A 24,323-nucleotide genomic window follows, 5' to 3' on the forward strand; every position below is an offset into this window, starting at 1 on the left:
ATAGGTCAGGTGGCTAAAAAGGGCCAGAAAGCGAGGATCAGAAGCAACTGGGACCCTCCCAAACATCCTCTCACATAGCATCCCAGCCACAGAGACTGGCATAGACTTAGCAGTCACCTTAGCAGCGTTCAGTAGCTTATTGTCTAGGGTAGACGACAAGTGCTCTACCACCATTTTCCCCTTATCAATGGGAGGGAAAGGACTACCCTTGCAGATTATGAGGTCTAGGCATGTTTAGCAACCTTGCCCTCAATCGTGATAGCACCCACGGCTTGAATGGGTGGAACATCTAAGGGAGCAGTCCCGGTGCCCTCTTTCGGGTTACTCTCAGCCAACTCGCTAATCGCGATAGGCCCCTTAGGAATTTCCTTTGAAGCAAGAGGAGCCTAGGAAAAAGTCGGCGCTTCAAGAGGGACAGACGTCCTAGATGTCGCTGAACGAGAGCCCTCTGACACGGGCACTAAAGCCAGAGAAGGTGCGGGGGCAGGAGAAGAGCGACGAGCTGAAGATGAGAGATCTACAGCTCAGAAAACCTCCCCGTTACATCAGCTATTGACTTGTTGGCCTTATAGGCAGCCAGAGTCGCCTTCATGCTCTCCCAAGACATAGTGAAGTTCTTGGGAAGCTTGATGGAACCCATTGGCACAATAAAAGCTGAAAAGGAAATATCAGCCTAGTTAGAGCTCGAAACAACAAAAGAAAAACGTAAAAAAAAAAAAAAGAATACCAAAAAAGAATACAATCTTCCCAGCAGTCCCGCAGGTAAAACATAAACATGCACTTCTCGATGTCATATTTCTTCTTTATAGAGGTTAGTTAGAGAAGATAAATTTGGTCTACTAAGCTTAACATAGAAAAGTCATTACAGCCCTGAGGAACATCTCCCCAAGAGAGGTCGATATCCCAATTAACCCTTAAGCTTTCCTTTAGCTCGACAACCATGCAAATACAGACAATCCAGCCGGGAGATCAAAGTAATAAAACCCATGGATAAACCTAACAAGATGGAAAAAAGTTACAAAACAACTCGATAGAAGGGGCAAAACCCCAGCACAGACAGACAGACTCAAAACGACACATGAATAGAATAGAGTTAGGGGACAACATTTGAGAAGTCACCCTAAAATGACAGAAAACCTCAACAAAGAAATGGGTAAAAGGGAAGGTTAGCCCGAAGTCGCACTGTTTGACTAAAAAAATCAAGTTACGCCCTTGCTGAGCGTCTATCAGACCCGCCGGCGGTGGGTAGGGGAGAACAATTTGTTCATTAGGCAAAGAGCCCTAATTCTAAAGATGATGGTGTCAGAATAGTCGCGAAAAAAGTAGTGGGAGAAGGAGGAAGGAGTAATAGAGGATTCCAGACCCACTACATCGAGAATCCTAATAGAAGCCATGAGAGGAATAAGACGTACCTCGAATTGAAAGATCAGAAATTACAGAGAAGAGAAAGAACAAGATAGCAGAAGCAATGCAAGAGGCAGAGCAACAAGTGAAAGCAAGAGCGTAAGTTTGAAATGGATAAAGGCAAAGACGAGATGTTTTCACATAACTTTCCAAGAACGCAGTAATAATTGGGTCACAAAGTTTATCCTCTCATAAATCATAGAATAATTAATAAGTGGGTAAAAGGGCACTTGATGACAGTCGGGCTCTAGAAGGTCAGGCCTTGGTGGAACCCATGTTAGAATAATTGGGCCTGGATTCAATTAGGTCTTAAGGTGTGGTTCTGTGCTTTATGAAAGCCTAGGCTCAGTCCAAATAGGCCGGACTGGGCAAAAATACGTTCGAAAGGGCTTTAAACCCACATAACCATCGGTCTACGTGGAATAACAGACCCCATAACGCTCGAGATCATATCTCAAGGACGCCGTTAAATGGCCGCCTATCGAAAGAAAAGGATACAGTACTTTCATACGTACAGCCAGCGTGAATATGACAGAAAGGTACTAGTGCCAGACGGCGGTTATACGTTACTAAAAGACAAAAGAGAAGGGAATAAAAAGATATGTGAGGAAAATAGAACCCAAGCTTACAAAAATATACTCTGAACCTAACCTGACTAGATCTCAGACATCAGAATCTAAACCTATACAATAAACTCAACATAAAAATAGGTTTCAGGATCTATAAAAAGAACAAAAATAACAGAGAAATCAAATTTCTTGAACTCTAAAGTGATATAAGAGAATCAAAATCGAAAGACTCCAGATCATGTCGCTCCCTCTTTCTAGAGAATGTCGCCATCGACAACAATAGAAAATCAGTAGAAGATAATACTCCTTCAACAATTAGCTAACAAAGGCCATAGCACGCATACTGAAAAACAGGGGAGACAAAGCTTCAATTCTTATAGCGGGATATTAACCATCGCTTGAGGCATAAGACACTGCATGTAAATCTAGATTTGGCATTTAAAAGAAGCGGCGCAACCACAGGAGGCTCCTACTAGTGAGAGAAATAACTCGACGGAGCCTTGGCCTTCACAAATAGGCATGAAGGACTAGAGCAAATTAGGAGTGTCCATTATTAATGTTCCTAAGACAATCCAAGCATCTTTGCCAATTCAATCAAAATTAACTAAAAGAGCATGCAAGAGAACCACCAAAGTTGACCACTCCTACATACAAAATAAAAAAGAAAAACTACAAAAAGAAACAAACAAATCTGTAAAACAAACAAATCTGTAAACCAAGTCTCCCAATTAACAAATTCTACAGATCTATAAAGAAAAATGTCAAAATAAATTATTTACAACCCAGGAAGGATGGAAACCCACTTTTTGAGTGGAGTAAAAGGCATCATCCTTTTATTCAAAAAAATAGAGGATTACTAATAAACGGCAGTCAATAACTAAGCCTTAAAAAAAAAATAAAAAAAATTAGAGGAAGAGAGAAACACTACTTTAAACGACACATCAATGAAACCAAATAATTCGATCAAGTAATTTTGTTAAATTGATTTATTTAATTTTTAATAGAATTTTCTTTTATTGTTGCTAAGTAAATTATTAAAAAAATAATTTCCTTTCTTTTTTTCAGAAAATATGATAATTTTAAATTAACATTTAAAAAGCACTTATTAAAAAAGAAAAATCTTTTTAGCTGTCAAATTCTAGATGACTTACGAGAATGCTCATAATAGACTTTTCACAATAATATGTACTTATGTTGAATAATTCGGTACAAAAATTTTTCTACCGCTAGAATATTTACATAGAAAAACAATAGTATGAAAAGTCTTTCCAGCAAAAAAAAAAGTCAAAAGTTTGTTATGAGCCAATCCAATCCTACTCAATATTTTTTTTTACCAACTCTATTAAAAAAATCTATAAAAATAAAAAATGTAAATTATATATAAAATATTCAACAGCATTATATATGAATTTCATTAAATTAACAAAAAAATATTTTGGATCAATTATACATTTTACGATAATATATAAAAAAATTTAAATTTAAACAATTTTTTATTACTGTTGGGTAGGGGTGAGCAGTATTCGGTTTAAATCAAAAAAACTGACCGAACCGAATCGCTTTAAAATTTTGGTTCAGTTTTTTATATATTTCGGTTCGGTTCGGTTCGGTTTTTAATTTCAGAAATTTCGGTTATTTCGGTTCGGTTCGGTTTTAATCAGAAAAAAACTGAAAAAACCAAAACGAACCGATTAGTGATAATAATATATTTTTTAAATAATATAGAGAAATTAAATCATATTAAAATTAAAATATTTTAATTAAATTTTAAAATATTAAAAATAAAGTGTAAAAAATAAAAAAAAATTATTAAAAATCGAAACCGATCAAACCGAACCGAATCGAACCGAATCAGACCGGTTCGGTTCGATTCGATTTCTGACTAAAATCAATTCGATTCGATTTCATAAACACTAAAATTTCGATTTTCGGTTTATTCGGTTCGATTCGGTTTTGAACCGAACCGACCGAATGCTCACCCTTACTGTTGGGCCTCTAGCATTCGGATTGAGACTGGACCCTAAAAAAAAAAAAAAATTTAAGTTCAGGAGAACTCACTAAGCAGGTCAATCTATCAGCGTATTATTCAGCTTGCGAGCAGCAGGTTGAACTGACCCAAGATTTGGACCCGTCAGAGGATAGTCTAGCTCGTGTGATGTGACGGGGAGTAGGAGAGTAGGTCCGGCTATGCCACGACCTTACCAGCATGTGCGCCGAAGAGAAATTAAATGATCACCTGATAAGAATAGACAAATAGATACGTTCATACATATAAATCTACTTGACAGGAACATGTAGCACTGTAAAAGGGTACAAATCTGCCTAACACTGTAGGAGGGAAGCAGTTATGTATCACTGGAGGACAAAACAAAAAAAAAATGATAAAGGGGAAATAGATAACCTCTCAAACTAAGCTTACACAAACTTTATAACACACTATGTAATCCTTTTTTTTTTTTTCGTATTTGAAAACATCAATTTAAAAATTATAAAATTCATTTACAAAATTTTATTTTTAATCTTTTTAAGTCATGTATAAAGGTTTGAATATATATAAAGATTTTTTTTTTTAGTTCTATTGGGTAGCGTAAATAAGGAGATAATTATTCTTAATGTGCAATTATTATTATTATTATTATTATTATTATTATTATTATTATATTTAATAAACAATTTTAAAATATATTGTTTGTTAAATTTTATTTTTGATATATTTTTTCATTTAAAATAAAAATTAATTAAATTTAAGTTTTATAAAATTTATATTTTCAATTTTGTAATTTTATTTTAGAAATTTTTATTGATAATACTCTCTCGACGACAATTGACAAGACATTGATGAATATGATACGTTGAATCAGTAAATAGAAGGCTAACTCAATCAATTGTTCAAAATATTAAGAAAATGATTTTCATTTTGTCTTAACGGTTTACTTTTCAAAAAAAAAAATCGTAGATTTCATAATTTTCTAGGCTTAGCTAATCAATTTGTGAAAAATATCTATACTAATTTGTTTAAAAATAATTTATTTTTCATAAATAATTGTAATGTTAAAAGATAAAAAGTACAAATAAATTTTTCATAGTTTAAAATTATTTTTATTATAAAAATATTTTGCAATAAAAGTAATTCAAATAAATTTTGTGTAGTAATACATGATTTTTATTTTTTTTAAAATATTTTTAATTAAAAAAATAAAATTTTTAGTTCAAATAAGAGAATTTTATTATTATTTTATCCTCATGTTAGCGTAGGTGGCTTCCAATATCTACTATCTAAAGATAACATATAGGGCCAAATGTGTTAATAAAACAAAAATAGGAAAAATAATATTAAATTTTTGAAATTTAATTATTGTATAAAAGTTATTTGTATATTTTAATTATTATTTAAAATTTTATTACATAATTTTACTTAAGGCACGTTGATAGTGCTCGTCATATATATTTGTAAATTTTTAAAAATATAAAATAATTTTTAAATAATTATTGATATTATAAATAATAAAAAATATAATTAATAAAACATAAGTATTAATATAAAATAATGTAAAATTCTAATTAATTCAAATTTTTTGTGAATATTAAAATAAACATTAAAGTTGTTCTTTTCAAATGAATATATTTATAAAAAATAAATTGTAATAAAATTTATAATAATGAAATAAATATAAAATATATAAAAATATCATTTATAATAAAATATAATATTTATTTTAAAATTAAATAATATTAATTTTTAATTGATTGAATCTATTTTTAAATTATGCAATCGAATCAACAGTGAAATTTAATAGTTTTATTTTTTTATTTAAAATTATAAGTTATCCATAAAAATAATTTATGCATTAATTATTCTTAATTTTTCATGTTAATATATCATTTATAAATTAATTATAAAAGCATAAACGAAATAAAGCTATATTAAAAATAATTAATATTTATAAATTAAAATATTATGTTAATAATTTTTAAAATAAAAAGATGTACAGAAAATAATAAAATAATAAATAAATTATTCTGATTATTTTGAAATTTAATTTAACACATAAAAAATAAATTGTTTTGATATAAATGATCTTTTTATGACTCTTTTAAATATAAAAAATTAATTATTTAATTATTCTATTTTTTCTGAAAAAAAGATTAATATTACTAAATTATATATATATATATATATATATATATATATATATATATTAAAATTTTACTTTATTATTTTATAATTATTATCTTATAAATTTAAATTTTTTATTTTATAATTTAATGTTATAACTACTATTTTAATATTTTTAATATTTTTAAATAAATATAAAATTACCATTATCATTTAAATAAATTATATTTTCACTTTATTAACCTTATAATTAATGTTTTAAATTAAAGCACTTATCTATCAATTTAATATTATCAAAATCAAAATTTATTTTAAAAATCTCATCTCAAAATATCTATTTTACTATTTACATTATTTTTAAAATTAAAATAATTATTTACTAACTTTAAATTAATTTAGATAATAAAATTATTATTCACTTTAAATTTTTAATATAATGGTTTAGAACAATTTATTATCTTATAACATAATATTATTAAATTTATTAATATTTTATAATTAACAATATATGCATATAATTAATTTTAAGAAAATATTAAAACATTAATATTTAAAGTTAGATGGATTCTTAAAACTATTTTTTTATTATTTTTTAGAATTTATTAATATTTAAATGTGTTGTTTTGATAATTTTATATTTATATTTAATATTTAAATAAAATTATAATAATTAATTTATATATTATTATAATATAAAAAATACATAATAATTTTAAAATAATAAAAAAAATTATGAAACAAAGAGAATATTATTTTTAGTATTTTTTCAATACATACAACGAGTGAACAATTCATCATCGACTTTCTTTTTCACAACCCATTAGAGGAGAGTTTTATTCTATTTAAATTAAAATTATTGAATTAAATTGAATTAATTTAAAAATTTAATGCGATTTAATTTAATTTTTTAAAATATTTAAATTATTTCAGTTTGATTTAATTTTAATAAGAAAAATTGATAAAATCGAATTAAATCGATTGAGCAATAATATATTATTTTTAATAATATAAGAGGATTACATCATAATTAAAATTAAAATATTTTAATTAAATTTTAAAATATTAAAAATAAAATTTAAAAAATAAAAGCGCATTTTAAAATCCGTTCAATCAAATCTAACTAAATTAAATTAAATCAGACTAATTTAATTTAAATCAATTTCTATTTAAAATTAATTTAGTGAGATTTTTATAAATATTAAAATTTTAATTTTTAATTTATTCATTTTATTTCAATTTAACCGAACATGATTCCCTACCCACCACTACCTCATCAAGAGATTTTTCTTTCGATTCATCATTTTTCATTCCAATGTAAATTTAGGGTGAATAGTTTATTAGTTTAATTTTGAATCGAATTGATTTAAAAAAAAATGAATTACTGAATAGTAAAAATTAAAACAAACAAAATATAAAAAATTAACTAAATCAAATTAAACTGAAAAATATTAATTCAGTCGGAAGAAAACGGACTGTATAGTCCGGTTCACAGGAAACAAAATCAATAAATATCACAAATCACCCAAGTTTCATATTGAATGCTGGACTATAGCAATAATCACAAATCAATCAGGTCATCAATAATAAAAGCCTAAAGATGATTAATATAAAATAAATAAATAAAATGAAATTATATACACAAACAGATCAAACAAAATTACATTCTTAAAAGTTTCAACACAGATAAAAAAAATTACACACCAAAATATAATTAGAACAAGATTGCATGTCCTAAAATCTAAATAATTGAGAGCACCCACAAACCATAATGAACGAACGGCTTGCACTGATTAAGAACCAATGTGACGAAGACAAAGGGGAGAATGACGGGAATTGCATGAAATAGAAAATGATACAGCCGACATGAAATTGAGAACGACATGAGCAGTATTTTAAGAATAAAAGAAGAATCTGAGAAGGGAAAAGGAAGTAGTTGTGTCGTGGAGGGAGAAGAGGTTAGGCAATCATTTGGTAAGAGAGAAACAAAGGATTTGGGAATGCAGGAGGGTGCGGCGCTAAAAAAAGAAATAACGGGCAGCATTATATATATATATTTGTTTGGTTCAATTTTTTTATTAATTTTAATTAATTAATTAAATAAAAATAAAAATTTTTAAAATTAAAAATTAAATTAAATTAAATGTACTAAATAATTAAATTAAACAATTTAATTTGATTTAATTTGATTTAATTTAATTTTTCAATTTTAATAAAAAACCGCTCACCTTTAGTTAGAGATTTTATTTGCACACAATCCACGGATCACACCGTTGAAACTTTCCTACTAACTAAGAACACACAAAGGAATTTCTCAAAATTTCCACTTCCTCAAAATCGCCTTGTTTAATTCTCTAAAAAATGCACAATATTGCTCAAGCTTTCCTCTTTTTCTGTTGTTGTTGGTGCCATAATAATTGTCGCTACTCCGATGATAGGCCTCGCAAGCAATTTGCCTTATTAATTTGATAGGCCTCGCAATCGATTTGCCATATTAATTTGCCTACCTTTATATCTCAATATTACCTTCGATTTTTTTTTTCACTTAGTTTTAATTTGTTTATTATGTTATTTTATCTATGTGCATCTACATGCGCAAATAAATATTCACCACAAGTATAATGTATTATTTCCAAATCTTTCATTAATCTAAAAGCCATTATTGATTAAATTCCTTATGTAGATCCATGAAATTATTGAAAATGTCTATCAATTCTCAATATATATATATATTTATTTATTGCATTATCTTCAAAAAAATATTTATATAAGTGCTATTTTTGCATATGCATCTAAAACAAACTATATTATTTATTAAAATAGTTAACCGATTATATGATTGAGGCATCGATCCATTTTATGATCTAAATTTTTTTGGACACACAACAACTATTACTTTATAGTGTCAACCTGGCTCGCCCTCTTAAGCACACAATAGCTACAGTACTAGCCTTTTTAGGTACACAATCGCCATTATAAATATGGTGCTCATATTTTTAGGCATACGACAACTATCATTTTATGACGCCAACCTTTTTTTCAGGCATACAACAGCCATCTTATGGTGCTTGTCCTTTTGAACAAATAGCAACCATTACTTATAGTGCTAACTCTCTAAAGTGCACAATAGCTATACGACACTCACCTCTTTTGACGTAACAGTTATCATTTTTATGATGTTTACTCTTTTCGAATATACAATAATTATCATATTCAAGTATTTTTTCAGCTTTATATTTAAATTTTAAAGGTTTACTCAAATCTTCAAATTATTTGATGATCCTTACAATTTCATTTGCAATAAAAATCTAATATTACTTTAGAACTAGATTATGGATAGATGCCACTCTATTAGTAGGTAAATACCATAAAAACAAAAGAAATTAGAAGATTAGTGGGACTATATCTATTAGTACTCTGGATGATTAAAGGGGATTTTGGCATTGAGTTTACAAGTTTAAAAAATGTTTTTTTTTTAAAACATCATTTTAGATGTTGCTAAAAAAATAGTTTTGCAAAAACTATTTTGTTATTTTGTTGTTCTTATGACTAAATTATGTCAAAAATAATTTTTAATATATTTTAAATAAATTCTTAACCAACAGTTTCACCAATAATACCAAATAGACACTAAGTCAGAAAGAGTTTACAGGAAATAAATGCCATGAGGAATAATAATATAATAAAGAAGATAATAGGAAAAGTGATAAAGAATTTAATAAGAAAAAATGCAGTATAAATGCGTAAATATATTCAAAAGTATACTGTAGATAGATTTAGAAAAAAATGTATAATTTTGAATGAAAAATAAATTGTCTCACAAAAAATATGATTTTTGCCTTAAATAGTCCTAAAAAAAATCTGAAAAATCCTCAAATATTGATAAAAAAATTTTAGGGGCCTTTTTGAGACTCTAAATAGCATTTTTGGGTCTCGTAACGGGCTGTTATATAATAAAGATAAATAAAAAATATAGATTTTTGAATCAGTTTTTCGAATTGGAGTTTTAATAACGATTCTGACACCCGTAGTAAAAATTATGGCTAAAAGGCTTTTTATCGTTTAATGGACGCGTTTAAACTGATTCATCCATTTTAAATATTTCAGTCCATCTCCCGTCCGCATCAATAAAAAAGTTATGTAAATTCTCTATTATCAGACTTGTATTTAGAATGTCTTTACATAGTATTACTTAATAAAGTTTATATATATATATAATAAAAATCATAATAATATTACTATGATGAAAAATTCAATTTAATTATTTTCTGATATATTATTTATTTCAAATAAAGTTAATAATAATACATGCATTTGCTTTAAAAAAAAAATAATACATGCATTATTATTTTTAAAAAAGTTAAAGCATAGTTATCATTATTGTTTTTTTACATGCAAGATAATGTATTACAAGACTGATAAATACAATAAAAAAATATTATTATAAAAGCTGTAAATGCGAGTTTTAAAATACTAATTTAATTATTATTTTTAAAAAATACTAAAAATTTCTTAGCAATTTTTAGACCAAGTCCATCATTAATAAAAACATAAATATAAAGTTCATTTATTTTGATATACATCCCATCATAGCTTAAAGTTTTTCTTTTCCTAACATTCTAATTTTCCTTCTAATCAATTTCTTCTAATCAATTCATCATTTTGCATCCAATTCACCATTTATTTTGATTGGCGCTATTTTTGCATACATTTCAAATAAACTATAATACTTATTAAAATAGTTAACTAATTATAGCATTGAGACATCGATTCATTTTATGACCTAAATCTTTTTAGGCACACGATAACTATTACTTTATGGTGCCAACCTTATTCGCTCTCTCGAGTACACAATAGCCACTGTACTAGTCTTTTTAGGTACACAATAGCCATCATAAATATCGTACTCATATTCTTGAGCACACGACAACCATCACTTTATGGCACTAATCTTTTTTTCGGGCACACAATAAGCATCATGTGGTGCTCGCTCTTTTGGACAAGTAGCATCTATCGTTTATGGTGCTAACTTTCAAAGGCGCACAATAACCATCATATGATACTCATTCTCTCGGACACACAACGATCATCACTTTACAATACTAATCTATTCAGACGCATGACAACTATTATTATGACACTTCCCTCTCTTAGCTTATTTCTATAGCGTTTATTCTTCTCGGACATACAACAATAATCATTTTCAAATATTTTCTCAACTTTATATTTAAGTTTTAGAGGTTTACTTGATTCTTCAAGTTATTTTGATGATCATTGCAATTCCATTTGCAGCAAAAATCTAATTTTACTTTTAGAATAGATGAATTAATCTTAAATCTTATATACCTAAGGGGTAACCTTTAGATCTGATGGAGAATGGATAGATGCCATTATATTAGTTTGATTCAAGTGATCCAATTATCTTAGCGAGTAACTACTTTTAAAACAAAAGAGATTTGAAGATTAGTGGAACTATATTTATTGATACTCTAGATGATTAAAAGTGTATTTGACATTAAGTTTACAGGTTTAAAAGTGTTTTTTTAAAGCACCATTTTAGATATTGTTAAAAAATAATTTGGCAAAAACTATTTTATTATTTTAATGTTATTATTACTAAATTATGTTTAAAATAATTTTAAAAATAATTTGGCAATTGTACAAGTATAATCGGATTAAATTACTTAGCTCAATATTATTTCCATAGCAAATTGAGACGTACCATAAATTATTTTGGAGTTTATCTCTTTAATTTTATATATCAGTATTTCACTTATTTTTTCTTTGTCTATTATGTTATTTTATCTGTACAAATAAATATTCAAAATAAGTATGATGTATTATTTCCAAATCTTCCATTAATCTAAAAGCCATTATTGATTAAATTCCATATGTAGATCCATCATATTATCTACTAAAAATGTCTATCAATTCTCAACATATATTATTGCATTATCTTCAAAAAAAAATATTTATATAAGTACTATTTTTGCATATGAATCTCAAACAAACTACAATACTTATTAAAATAGTTTACTCGTTATAGTATCGAGGCATCAATCTATTTTATGACCTAAACTTTTTTAAGGTATACGACAACTATTATTTCACAGTGTCAACTTTGCTCGCCTTCTTGAGTATACAATATCCACTGTGCTAGTATTTTTAGGTACACAATAGCCATCATAAATATGATGCTCCTACTCTTGGGTACACAACAACTATCACTTTACGGCGCCAACCTTTTTTTCAGGCACACAACAACCATCATGCGGTGTTCGCTTGTTTGGACAAATAATAACCATGGTGCTAACTCTCCAAGGCACATAATAGCCATCATATGATACGACCTTCCTGAATACATAACCGTCATCACTTTATAACACTAACCTATCCAGACACATGGCAACTATCATTTCGACACTCAACTCTTTTGGCATAGCAATCATCACTTCTATGGTATTTACTCTTTTTGGACATGCAATAATAATCGTATTCAAGAATTTTTTTCAGTTTTGTATTTAAATTTTAGAGGTTTTTTTGAATCTTCAAGTTATTTGATGATCATGCAATTCCATTTGCAGTGGAAATCTAATTTTACTTTTGGATTGGATTAATTAATCTTAAGTCTTATATACCTTTAGAGTAATCTTTAGATCTGACTGAGAATGGATAGATGCCACTATATTAGTTTGATTCAAGTGATTCAATTATCTTAGTAGGTAAATAAATACTGTACAAATAAAAGAGATTAGAAGATCAGTGGGACTATATCTATTGGTACTCTGAACGATTAAATAGGTGTTTGGCATTGAGTTTACATGTTTAAAAAGTGTTTTTTTTTTATATAAAAAGTATCATTTTAGATATTGCAAAAAAAGCAGTTTGGCAAAAACTAGTTTGTTATTTTGATATTATTATTACTAAATTATATCAAAAATAATTTTAAATTATTTTTTAATATTTCTTAAACAATATTTAAAAAAATTCTTAACAATAGTTTCAACAATAATACCAAACAGAGACTAAGTCACAAAGAGTTTATAGAAAATAAATGCCCTAAAAAAGAATATAATAAAGAAGATAATAGAAAAAGTAATAAAGAATTTAATAAGGAAACTATATAAATTCTTTGTTTTAAGGATGAAAAAACTCAAGAGATTTGTATTTAGAATGTATTTATATCGTATTACTAAATAAAGTTTAGAGAAGGGTTATCATCACGGTCCAATTTTATTATAATATTTTCTTTTGTGATTTTGTTGTTATTTTCATTGTTTGTTTGTAATTCTCCTCTGTCATTGGGGCATGGAGTGATCTTTGTGTTTTTTTTTTGTTTCTCTTTTGGCCTTCTCCTGATGGAATTTTGCTCATTCGTCTCATTAATAGTTTGATTTTATTTTTGTTTTGATTGATTATGCTGCTTTGTTGTTTGAGGGAGTTCTCTTCTCTATGATCTAAATGTGTTGTCCCCTGAATTTATTTATATGTGTTGTCCCCTGAATTTATTTATTTATTGTTTTGGTTGTTCCATGATGTTGCTAGTGAGTTTTAGCTGCTCATAAAGGTGATGATCGGTATTCCTCTCTCCAAACAATGCATTGATTTCTATGGTTAGATTGACGGGATTTTGAACTGTTTTTGAATTGGTTTAGTTTAGCTTGATTTGTATATTATTCTTTAATCGATTTGAATTTTTATTTATTTCTTGAATTGTATATAGAATTCGATTCTCTCTATATATGACCCTCTTCCTTCTAATTCTTAAATTGTGTAAAAAAAAAAATTAAATCCTCTAATATGTATATATATAATAAAAATTATAATAATATTACTCAAATATAAAAATTCAATTCAATTATTTTCTTATATATTATTTATTTCAAATAAAGTTAATAATAATACGTGCATTATTATTTTTTAAAAAGTTGAACATTACTATGATTACATTTAAATTATAAATATGTATTGTAATTTGTCTTTTAAAATATTAATTTAATTATTATTTTTAAAAAATACTAAAATTTTGAACATTTTTAAACCGAGTCTATCATTAATAAAAACATAAATATAAAGTCCATTATACATCCCATCGTAGCTTAAGCTTTTTTAATCCTAACATTCTGATTCAAATCTCAGTGTTGGTGCAAAAACAAGCCACGTGGTGAGCTTTAAATGCATTTGGTTTTTGACCTGTGAAGCAGGAGATCAGCCAATAAACAAACAGGCCAAGCAATCAAGATCCTAATCTCGTAAATATAGAGTACAGTAATGGGCATTTATTATTAGACCCAAAACCTCATCTTCATGGGACCCACTCTTCGTATGCCGTATGCAAGAAGTGTCTGTTGGCCGATGCTCTCTATATGGAAATATTTACATGGTACATTTACAGTCAGCTTTTATATTTTTCATTTTTAAGTTTAATTTGTCCGAAATTATTTGTTATTTTAAGAAAATTAAAAAATTTAATTATTTTTTTAATTTTATATTTATGTTTGTTAAATACAATAATTATTTCTATAAAATAAATTCAAATAGAAAAAATTCCTTAAAAAGACAAAAGTGAATCAATGAAGTAATTAATTAGTTTGGATTGTATTTAATTAATTAAAGCAAAATAATATCCAGAGGTGAAACAAAATCAAATAATTATTATTTTTTGAATTATGATAGCAAAACTTAGAAGGAGCATTTTATTCTAATTAAAAAATTCAGTAAATTTTAAAAAATATTAAAAGATTAAATTTATAATAACTAGATTAAAAATATTACATTTTAATTTTAAATTTAAATTTATTTCTATATTTTTATTAAAATTCTAATATTTTAAAAATTAATTTAGTTTGTAAATAAAATAATTCAGAATAATTTTGACTTTTTATACTGAAAAATGCAAAACGGGTAGCGCTGTGCTTGTAAGGTTGGCCGAGTCCGTAGGGCTTGTTGGTAGGCTATTCATTTTGGCTGTAAATAAAGAAAATATTTTTTTTATAAATATCTTGCCAAAAGCAAGGAAGGTGGAGAGAATCTAGAAATCCCCATTAGGTTTATTTCATTTTTCCTTAAAAACTCGAAAGAAAAATGGAAAAAGCTATAATTTTTATGCACTTTATTTTTTTATATAAAATTAAAATTTTATAATAATATAAAAATAAATAATATTTTAAGATAATTAAAAATGAAAAAAGAAACAAAATTGATGAGAGATGGAGTAATATGGTAGCTATGTAGGTGGGAAATAAAAGAGAGAAGAAAATCTGCTAAAAGAAAAAAGAGATGAGAAAAAAAAGAAGTAATTTAAGAGAGAGAAGAGAGAAGTGAAGAAGAGAAAAAGCAGAGAATAAAAAGAGACCGGATGTTGACAAATTTCAGGTCACTGTTCTTAGTAGAAGGTCGTTTGTTTGTGCAAAGATTTTCTTATCTGGGATCTCTCTCTTTCTTTCTCTCTCTAGCATAAATAAAAAAATTGCTCTCTTTCGCTCTCTAAAGTAAAAACCATTTCTTTTTTTTTTTCTCCTTTTTGTTGTTGAGGGAAAAGAGTGAGTCGCCCAGCAGATCGAAATCTCCTTCTTTTGTTCAATTTTGGAGACGATCTAAGCTCCCTGGAGTTTCAATAATACCCACTTTGTTTTTGGTTGTTTCAGCTTTATTTCTCTTTCTATGTCTATGTTTTTGATAGTGCCAGTCATGAGGACTTTTCTGAATTTTCTTTCTATACGATGAGGAGGAGACTGTTGAATAATTGAATCCATTGGGAGGATTCTTCCGGGGAAGAGATCAGAGGATGTGGGTCTGAGGTAATATTTATTAATTTTTTAATTTATGGGTAATTTGATTTGTAATTTTTTTTTAATGATTTGGCTTTTGGGTTTTACTTTAGTAACTGATTAATATTTAATGTATGCGAATTCTTTTCTAGTTCCATTAATTGCTAGGTTTATGGTCTGTCCGATTTGGTTATGCATACTTTTTTTTTTTTTGGGCAAATATTATCGCTTATACAGTTCACTGAAATTTCTTTTTTCTGATTTGTGCTTTCTCCCCCGTTATTGTTGATAATATAATGATTGATTTGATGGGTAATTTGGATTGATGGTGAGCTCTTGTATGGTAGTCTCTGTAGCTGATATGTTAGTCTTTTTTTTTTTCAAAATTTTTTTTTATTTTTTTATCAGGCTGATATGTTAGTCCACTCCAGATTGTACTCGGAATGGATCTGCTATTTAAGGTTTTGTGTTAATTTTCCTAAATGATCATAGAGTTTCTCAATCTGTCCTGCACGGAGCTTTGCAGCAAAATTTAATCTTCATGCCTTCTTCTCGAAGTTCAGTCCCTTTTTAGAGAATGGCAATAAATTTATGAAGTTCTGGGTAGTTAATTTCTCCCAATCTATTTGTTGTTAGCAAAGAACACACCGAGTTTAGTATTCATGGCAGGGAATTTTTGTTGCTTCTTGAGTGTTGCAATAGTTTTAGCATAGAGTTATAAACAGAGATTGGCTAGACAGTTGAATGCTTAAGATATTCAATCAGTGTGTGTCCGTGGTTCCTTGGTCTAATAATTATCTTCAATCCAACTTCTTATAACTTGAAGTTGGATGAGGCTTGGAGTGGTTATATATATATATATATATTCTTTTTGAGCTGCAAAAGAATTTGCATTAATAAGCCGAAACTGCAGAGTGGTTATTTATATGATCAGAAAATTGGGCAGGCAAGAAGGGGTGTTTATCAGTTGTGTTCTTCACTAAGTTCCTAATTTGATTTATTACGTAATAGCAAGGCATCTTCTTGCCATATCAGGCTGGAAGTGGAAATTCGGGATCTCATGCTGCTTGTGCGAGAGTTCCTCATGTTGATGGGCACTTGCCTGAAATAATGAAAATGCTTGTACCATACATTAGCAGCATTATTTTGATATTTAATCACTTTTATTCAGACTTGAGACAACCTCTACATCAAGAATGTACCTCTTCTGCAAGCAAGGACAGATTAAAGAGATAGTATATTGATTTCTGAAAAAGGATTGCTAATCAACCATGTTTAAATTGCATTTGAAGTTGAAAGCAGAATCAAACAGATATGCATCAGTGAAGAATTTCTAGAGATTCTAGAGTTCGTATATATAATTCTGGCTGTGTGAATCTGACATGTGCACAAACCGTTTCTAGAAGTTCATCTGTATTATACAGGCTAGAGCCTTTTCCTTCATTTCCATTTTCACCTTATAAGTATTCTCTTCACTGTTGTCAAAATCTTATGATTCTCTATTCGAATCGTAATCTTCACTGTCGTCAGAATCTTACGATTCTCTATTCGAATAGTAATTTTCACTGTTGTCAGAATCTTACAATTCTTGATTTGAATAAGATTCGAATCAATTTTCTAACAAATTGATTCGAATTTATGGGGTGAATCTTAAATATATTTGAACCTTACAATTCTCATTTCGATTCCACGTCTAGTGATTCAAATCTATAGGGTAGTACATGAATAGTGACTAAATAAAAAAAATTAATAGTGAATTAGGTGAATCAATATGAATCTACCGAAGCTTACCCAATTCAATTAATTATTTACAAAGAGTTTATCATACTTGTATTTTCAAAATTAAAGATCTCTCATTCATTTATTTTATAAAAGAATACCTTTTTCCTCTCCCTCTTCTTTCTTTTTTTTTTTTTTTCCTTTTTAGTTAATTTACTTAACTAAGTACACTTGTTAAGTTATGACAATTTATATTAATAATATTCTAACCTACTATCTATTTTCACTATGTAATTATTTGATCAAATTTAAATGGGAGTTTCAGAACATGTATAATGGTAACTGTTCTCTATAATTTCAAAGTTCATAATTTATAACATAAAACTATATAACATAATAAATAAATATTATTCCATTATAAAGAATATTTCTAATTGGATAAATGATAATACTATATTTATTAAAATATATCATTATGATATATTTTTTAACTTACTTTTAGAACATATATTATTTTTAATTGATTTTTGAAATTTTTAGCAAATCTTACAATTTGATTCGATTCTCGAATCACAAATGAATTTGATTCTCAATTCAAATTACGATTTGACAACTATGATTCTCTTTAACTTTCAGTTTTTTATACATAAACAAAGTTAGTGAGCACTTCCAGTGTTCTATAAATGTACACTTTGGAATCTTTAGCATTATCAAGAGATTGACAGTGATAATTCTAATTTCAATGTAAAAAGTTCTAAAATTTGTGGTATATGCTGAATCTTTAAGAAATGTGGTCACACAGTTAACCGGTTAATTTTAGCTCGAGTTTCTGTTGTCGTGTATTATAGGCATGCACTTGCAGATTGTTTAAGCACCAAATCTAGGGTTTTCTGCTTAATTTCAAAGATGCAACACTTTCAACCTGAAATGTAAAATCTTGTCTTGACATTTGTATGAATTCCAGTCCTGCTCATATTCTTACATGTGTCATCAGGTTTTTATTCATCTTCTTATCAAGTAGATAATCTTCTGATTCTAGCATACATTAAAGTTAGGAACAGACTGATTGCTGAGCTATTGGAGAGTGAAATAGGCATTATGATAATTTTTGGATTATGGCACATGCATTCCAGTTTCTGGCTTTGATTTTACCTCTCAAGTCTGTTAGACTGAGGTCATGATAGATGGGCATGTGCTGTGAAGCACTGTGTTAATCTAACCCAGGAAATTTAGGGTTCCGATTTTTGTGTTATATGAAAAATATTATCCTTATAATGAAGTGACCATATAAATTTGATCCGAGATTTTGTCTATTAGTAGATTATATGTAAATAGTGCTACATTCCATAGATGGCCTTTTCGATTAGATTGATTATCTCAAGTTTGTATTTTTTACCCCACAAGTTTCTCATTATCAGTTGGATTATGTGCTCCAGTGCATGGTCAACTTGAGCAATAATTTTACTGTCTTTTCTGGTCATACTGAGTTATGAAATAGGAGAGATTCAAATAATTTTTTTTCCCTTTGCATGCATGCTCTCATGTTCGCAAATCTTGTGCAAAAGAGTATAGATTAAGAGAAAAGGCTCTCATGAATTAGACATGGTAAATGCAATGTATTAGCAATTTCTTGGCCTTCCATTTGACCATCTTTCATATTTATTGTGTATTTCTTGAGTTGATACCACCTTAACAATTGTCTGAACATAGCATTCCAAGAACTTGAGGCACTCAAATATGGATTAATTGTGTTATTCATGGGAAATTTCATCCATAATGGAATTGAATTTTAGGGATTATATCATGCATTCTTTTGGACTCATATCCCTTCCCTATCTTAAGATTATGGTTGGCTGGTGACTGAAATCTTATCATCTGCTGTTAATAATCGGGATGCAACTCCTCTATTCATGAATGAAGCAAGCTTGTCATTGATCATGCTTGCCACATTTCTTCATTTACTGCCAGGAATGGGAACAAAAGTACACTGTGAAAGCTGCTTCCCAGGATATTTCTCAATGAGGGATCTTAACGAGGATTCTAACAGTTGTAGCTGGCCTCTATACTATGGAGATAGAGCATTCACAAATGGGCAGTACTATAATGGATTCTTGCCAAGGACCATCACAGATGTATATCCAGGATATGACAAGGATGTAGTAAAACAGACAATGCTGGAGCATGAGGCCATATTTAAGACGCAGGTGTGTTTGAATTCAAATTCCTTTTTTAATCTGTGAAAGTTCATATACTGTACCATTGAGATGCTTATCACGTGATTTGCATTTAGATGTTCTTCACCTTGTATGAATTGTCAAAGTCTAACTTATGAATGTCCACTGTCTTATTTTAATTGTGCTGGACAACTAAATCTTCTCTTTTTTTTCTTTCTCATTTTCTACCCAGCTGTGTGAACTTCATCGTCTTTACAGAATACAGAGGGATTTAATGGATGAATCTAAGAGGAAAGAATTATATAAAAATCGGATGCCCATTGAGACATCATTGTCATCAAGCCCCTTGGCATCTCAAATTACATCTGAAGATGCTCGGAGATGGCATATCCCTGGCTTCCCGTTGGGAAACTCTGTTTGTGGTGGACCATCTACCTCATGCACTGAAGACATGCATTCTCCATTGAGTTCTATAAAAGGAAGCAGTGCACAAGCTAGTCCATTGTTGTCTCAAAATGGAGGTACTCCAAAAGATATGGAGATATTGGACTCTAGGCCCACAAAAGTAAGGAGAAAGATGTTTGATCTTCAACTTCCAGCCGATGAGTACTTAGATACTGAAGGAGAACAAGTACAACTAAGGGATGAAAATGTATGTGGTATTTCTAATTATCTGTCAAATAGGAATCACAATGTTGCAACTGCCACCAGCGGGAAGACTAATTGCCAAGGAGATGCATTTCAATCTGAATCATGTTTAAAAAGCAAAAATAATTTGGCTGACTTGAATGAGCCTATTGATGTTGAGGACACAAATGGATCTGCAAATGATCTTCTAGGCTGTACTTCCTCCCATTGTGAGATTCAAGAGCATGAACTGGCCACTAAGCCAAAATCTCAGTTTCTTGGTTTCCCGAAAGAAGTTTTACTGAACCATCATCATGGGAGCAATAATGGGATTGCCAGTGATCTGTATTTACAAAATAATGTGAAAGGAAAACTATGGTTTCCCCATATGCTAGATTCAGGTAAGATGTCTCATGGATCTATTTGGTTCTTTGGTTGCATTCCAATTCTTTATTATCCAATATTTGATTATTTAATTAAGCCATTAAATCTCATTCCCAGACATCTATTTGAGAAATTGGGATTGCAGTTTTTTGTTCGTATCTGAACTCTGTATAACTCCTGCTGAACAATGGACTTGGAAAATGTGTAGAACTTAGATTTCAGTTCTTGAAAAAGAAAGGAGATCATTTCTAGTGTCTAAAATTCTAAACAAGCATATTGTTGGCAGAGAAAACATTGTGAATTGTCTGTTTTTCTTTAGATAATAATTTTTTTCCTGTGCACCAGCTCAAGGACCATCCTAGCAATTAGTGTTATGACATTATTCCGAAATTTTCAGTTCACCCTGCACTTTCAAGCACTTTGAGGATTCCCCTTTGGTTCTGATGTTCTCTTGCAATCTGCTCTCTTTTTTCAGGGAATAGTAACAACAACATAAAGTCCCCGTCTCAAAGTCTTCAGCCGGAGAAGTTGCCTTCATCTTCCCAGCCATTACAGGTTCTTTCAAACAAAAATAATGAGCCTGCAACTCTTTTTCATACTGATCAAAGTAAGGTGGATCAGTTGAGAGAAAGAACAAGTTGTGGTTCAGAACTCTCTGGAAGAAATAATGAGGTCTCTAATAATAACCTTCCAGTTTCAGATGTGGCTTCCCATATACCAAGTCAATATGCAATCGATCCTTCTTCTGATTTAAGCAACTGCTGGTCTTGGTCTGGTTCATCTAGGGATAAGCTTGGTGGTAGCTTAAGCCAAAAGTCGATGTCAGTTCAAATGCACCTGAATTTGAATTCATCTGCAACCTTAAGTAGGAGTTCTCAGTCATCAACTCAAAGTCATGGTGTATTTGGAGACCAATGGAATTATAACAGCAGTTCTGCATCTAACCTGAGAGTCGGAACTGAAATGCCTGACCAAAATGGATTTTACCATGGATCCTCATCAGGATCCAAGGATCTACTAATCCGCTTTCCTCCAGGCAACCGTGATTTTTTGAACTACAATAGTGCCAGTGATGCAGCACAAGAGCTCATACATCATGGTCTAGAAAAGCTCTACAAGAGCTCAAACTGCGTGCTTTCAAAATCTGCACAAGATGTGAACTTGAATGCAGCTCTTTCGAACAGCTCCTCAACCAAAATGACTTCCCAGAAAGGCCTTGAAGTCATTGATTTAGAAAGAAATCATGAGGATCATCATGTGGCTTTGCCTTGGCTAAGAACTAAGCCTGATCGTGAAGCTGAGGCTGTTAGTGCAGGAGTGGATTTGAATATGGGGGGATTTAGTGACTTGCAGTCTTCTCTGAAACAGTTGTCTGATAAGAGAGAAGCTGGAAGAATTCCTAATCAAACAGTTGTTCAGAATATGAAATCAGCTCCTTGTTCCAATGTCTTCGAAGCCAGTAGGATTGAAGCAAGGGACTCCTCAAGCTGCAGAAGAATTCTTGGTTTTCCCATCTTTGAAAAGCCAGATGTGTCAAAAATTGAGTCTTCTTCCCTTCCCTCTCCTTCTGTATTGCATCCTCAGCCATCCCAAGAAGTAGAAAATAACAGAAAAATTAGGGCACTTGATATTAACTTACCTTGTGATCCAGCAGTTCCTGACTGTTTTCAACAGACTGTAGCAGAAGTGCTTACAGAAAAAGAAAAAGATACACAAGTAGCTAATGTCAGATATGAGATTGATTTGAACTCATGTATAACCGAAGATGAATCTTCTCTGGTGCCTTCTGCTGCAGGCGCTAATGTTCGAATGATTTCGGGGATAGATTTAGAAGCCCCTGCAGTTCCAGAAACTGAAGAGGAGATTATTCCTGGAGAAGAATGCCTAGCAAAGGCTCATGCAGCACCCTCAGAATTAGCACAGCACAAAACAGAAAGTCCACCAGATGAATTTGTCAGAATAGCGGCAGAGGCAATAGTCGCCATCTCTGTAACTGGTCACAACCATCAGGTTGATGCCACTCACAATCCATCAGAAGCTTCTATGACAGATTCTCTTCATTGGTTTGTGGAGATAGTTTCTTCATTTGGAGAGGATCTAGAGAGCAAGTTTGCTGTTTTGGAAGCAGAGGGGGACAGTCGAGATAAAGAGGGGCCATCTTTGGAAGATTACTTTGAGTCTATGACCTTGAAGTTGACAGAGACCAAGGAAGAAGATTACATGCCCAAGCCATTGGTTCCAGAAGACTTAAAACTGGAAGAAACAGGAAGAACTTTATTACCAACTCGAACCCGAAGAGGCCAATCAAGAAGAGGAAGGCAGCGGAGGGACTTCCAAAGGGACATTCTTCCAGGCCTTGTTTCTCTTTCAAGGCATGAGGTAACAGAAGATCTTCAGACATTTGGAGGGCTGATGAGAGCAAGTGGCCACATTTGGAATTCAGGATTAACGAGAAGAAGTGGGTGTGGGAGGGGGAGGAGGCGTGCACTGGCTAGTTCTTCTCCTCCTGCTGTAATAGCAAGCGAGCCTTGTACTCCCCTAATACAGCAGCTCAATAATGTAGAAGTGAGATTGGATGATAGAAGCCTAACAGGGTGGGGGAAGACACCTAGACGTCCCCGGCGGCAAAGATGTCCTCCAGGTAATGCAGCTGCTCTACCTTTGAGCTAATCATTGGAGGAGACTTTGATTCATGAACTGAGAATGTTACAGGGGGCTATGCGGATATTCATTTGTATGGCGGTGAGTTGTGAGCCATTGGGGATTCTTTTGTACATTTTGTTAGCCCATAATCTGGGTCCCCTTTGATTATTTGTGTGTGGGTGGTTAACAACTTTGTTTTTAGTATCCATGAATAATGTTGCATGATTTGTTCTTGGATATATTGCCCAGCATTGCTTTGGCTATGTAATGTGTTCTGCAAGTGAATTTTCATGATACTGCTCTATAGTTAGACCTGGCCAGGAGTTCAGGGCAGTATCTCAATCTCATCAGTTTAAATCAGATCAGGAACTGGTTACAGATATGGTTTATTTCAAACATAACTGAATCAGACTGAAATCAATTGAAACTAGACAATTCTGTTTTGAGCCAAATTCAAGATTTATGTATATTATAAGAAATTTTATATTTAATTAATTATTTATATAAATTTGTCCAAAATCAAACTGATCTAAATCCGTTCAGAATATTAATTTCTTTTTTTTAATATAAAATCAACCTCCGAGGGCAGGGGTGGGCATCGGTCGATTTGTTTTAAAATCGATTTAAATCAAATTGTCAGGTTTTTAATATAAAATCAACCTCCGAGGGCAGGGGTGAGCATCAGTCGATTTATTTTAAAATCGATTTAAATCAAAATCAATTTAAATCAAATTGTCAAACCGACTGAATAAATTGAAAACTGAAATTTTAGTATTTAAGAAAATTCAATTGAATCGATTTTGGTTAGAAATTAAATCAAATCGAATCGATTTGATTCAATTTGATTTAATCGGTTTTAATTTTTAATAATTTTTTTTTATATTTTATTTTTAATATTTTAAAATTTAATTAAAATATT

At 30.0% G+C, this 24,323-nt stretch overlaps 1 protein-coding gene across 2 annotated transcripts; it reads left to right on the top strand.

The window, feature by feature from the left end:
- Positions 1–15,362: 15,362 nt before the first annotated feature.
- Positions 15,363–23,641, top strand: LOC110615491. 2 transcript variants are annotated; one of them, XM_043956697.1, is made up of 4 exons: positions 15,363–15,887; positions 19,497–19,780; positions 19,983–20,778; positions 21,237–23,641. In XM_043956697.1, the coding sequence occupies exons 2-4, from the start codon at positions 19,514–19,516 to the stop codon at positions 23,429–23,431; spliced, it is 3,258 nt and encodes a 1,085-aa protein (XP_043812632.1). In that variant the 5' UTR covers positions 15,363–15,887; positions 19,497–19,513; the 3' UTR covers positions 23,432–23,641. The 2 variants fall into 2 exon arrangements, with proteins under 2 accessions (XP_043812632.1, XP_021613040.1); XM_021757348.2 differs by having other exon boundaries at positions 15,365–15,887; positions 19,545–19,780.
- The last annotated feature ends 682 nt before the right edge of the window (positions 23,642–24,323 follow it).

The sequence above is a fragment of the Manihot esculenta genome, chromosome 5 (assembly GCF_001659605.2).
Source record: "Manihot esculenta cultivar AM560-2 chromosome 5, M.esculenta_v8, whole genome shotgun sequence".
Classification (NCBI taxonomy): Eukaryota; Viridiplantae; Streptophyta; class Magnoliopsida; order Malpighiales; family Euphorbiaceae; genus Manihot; species Manihot esculenta.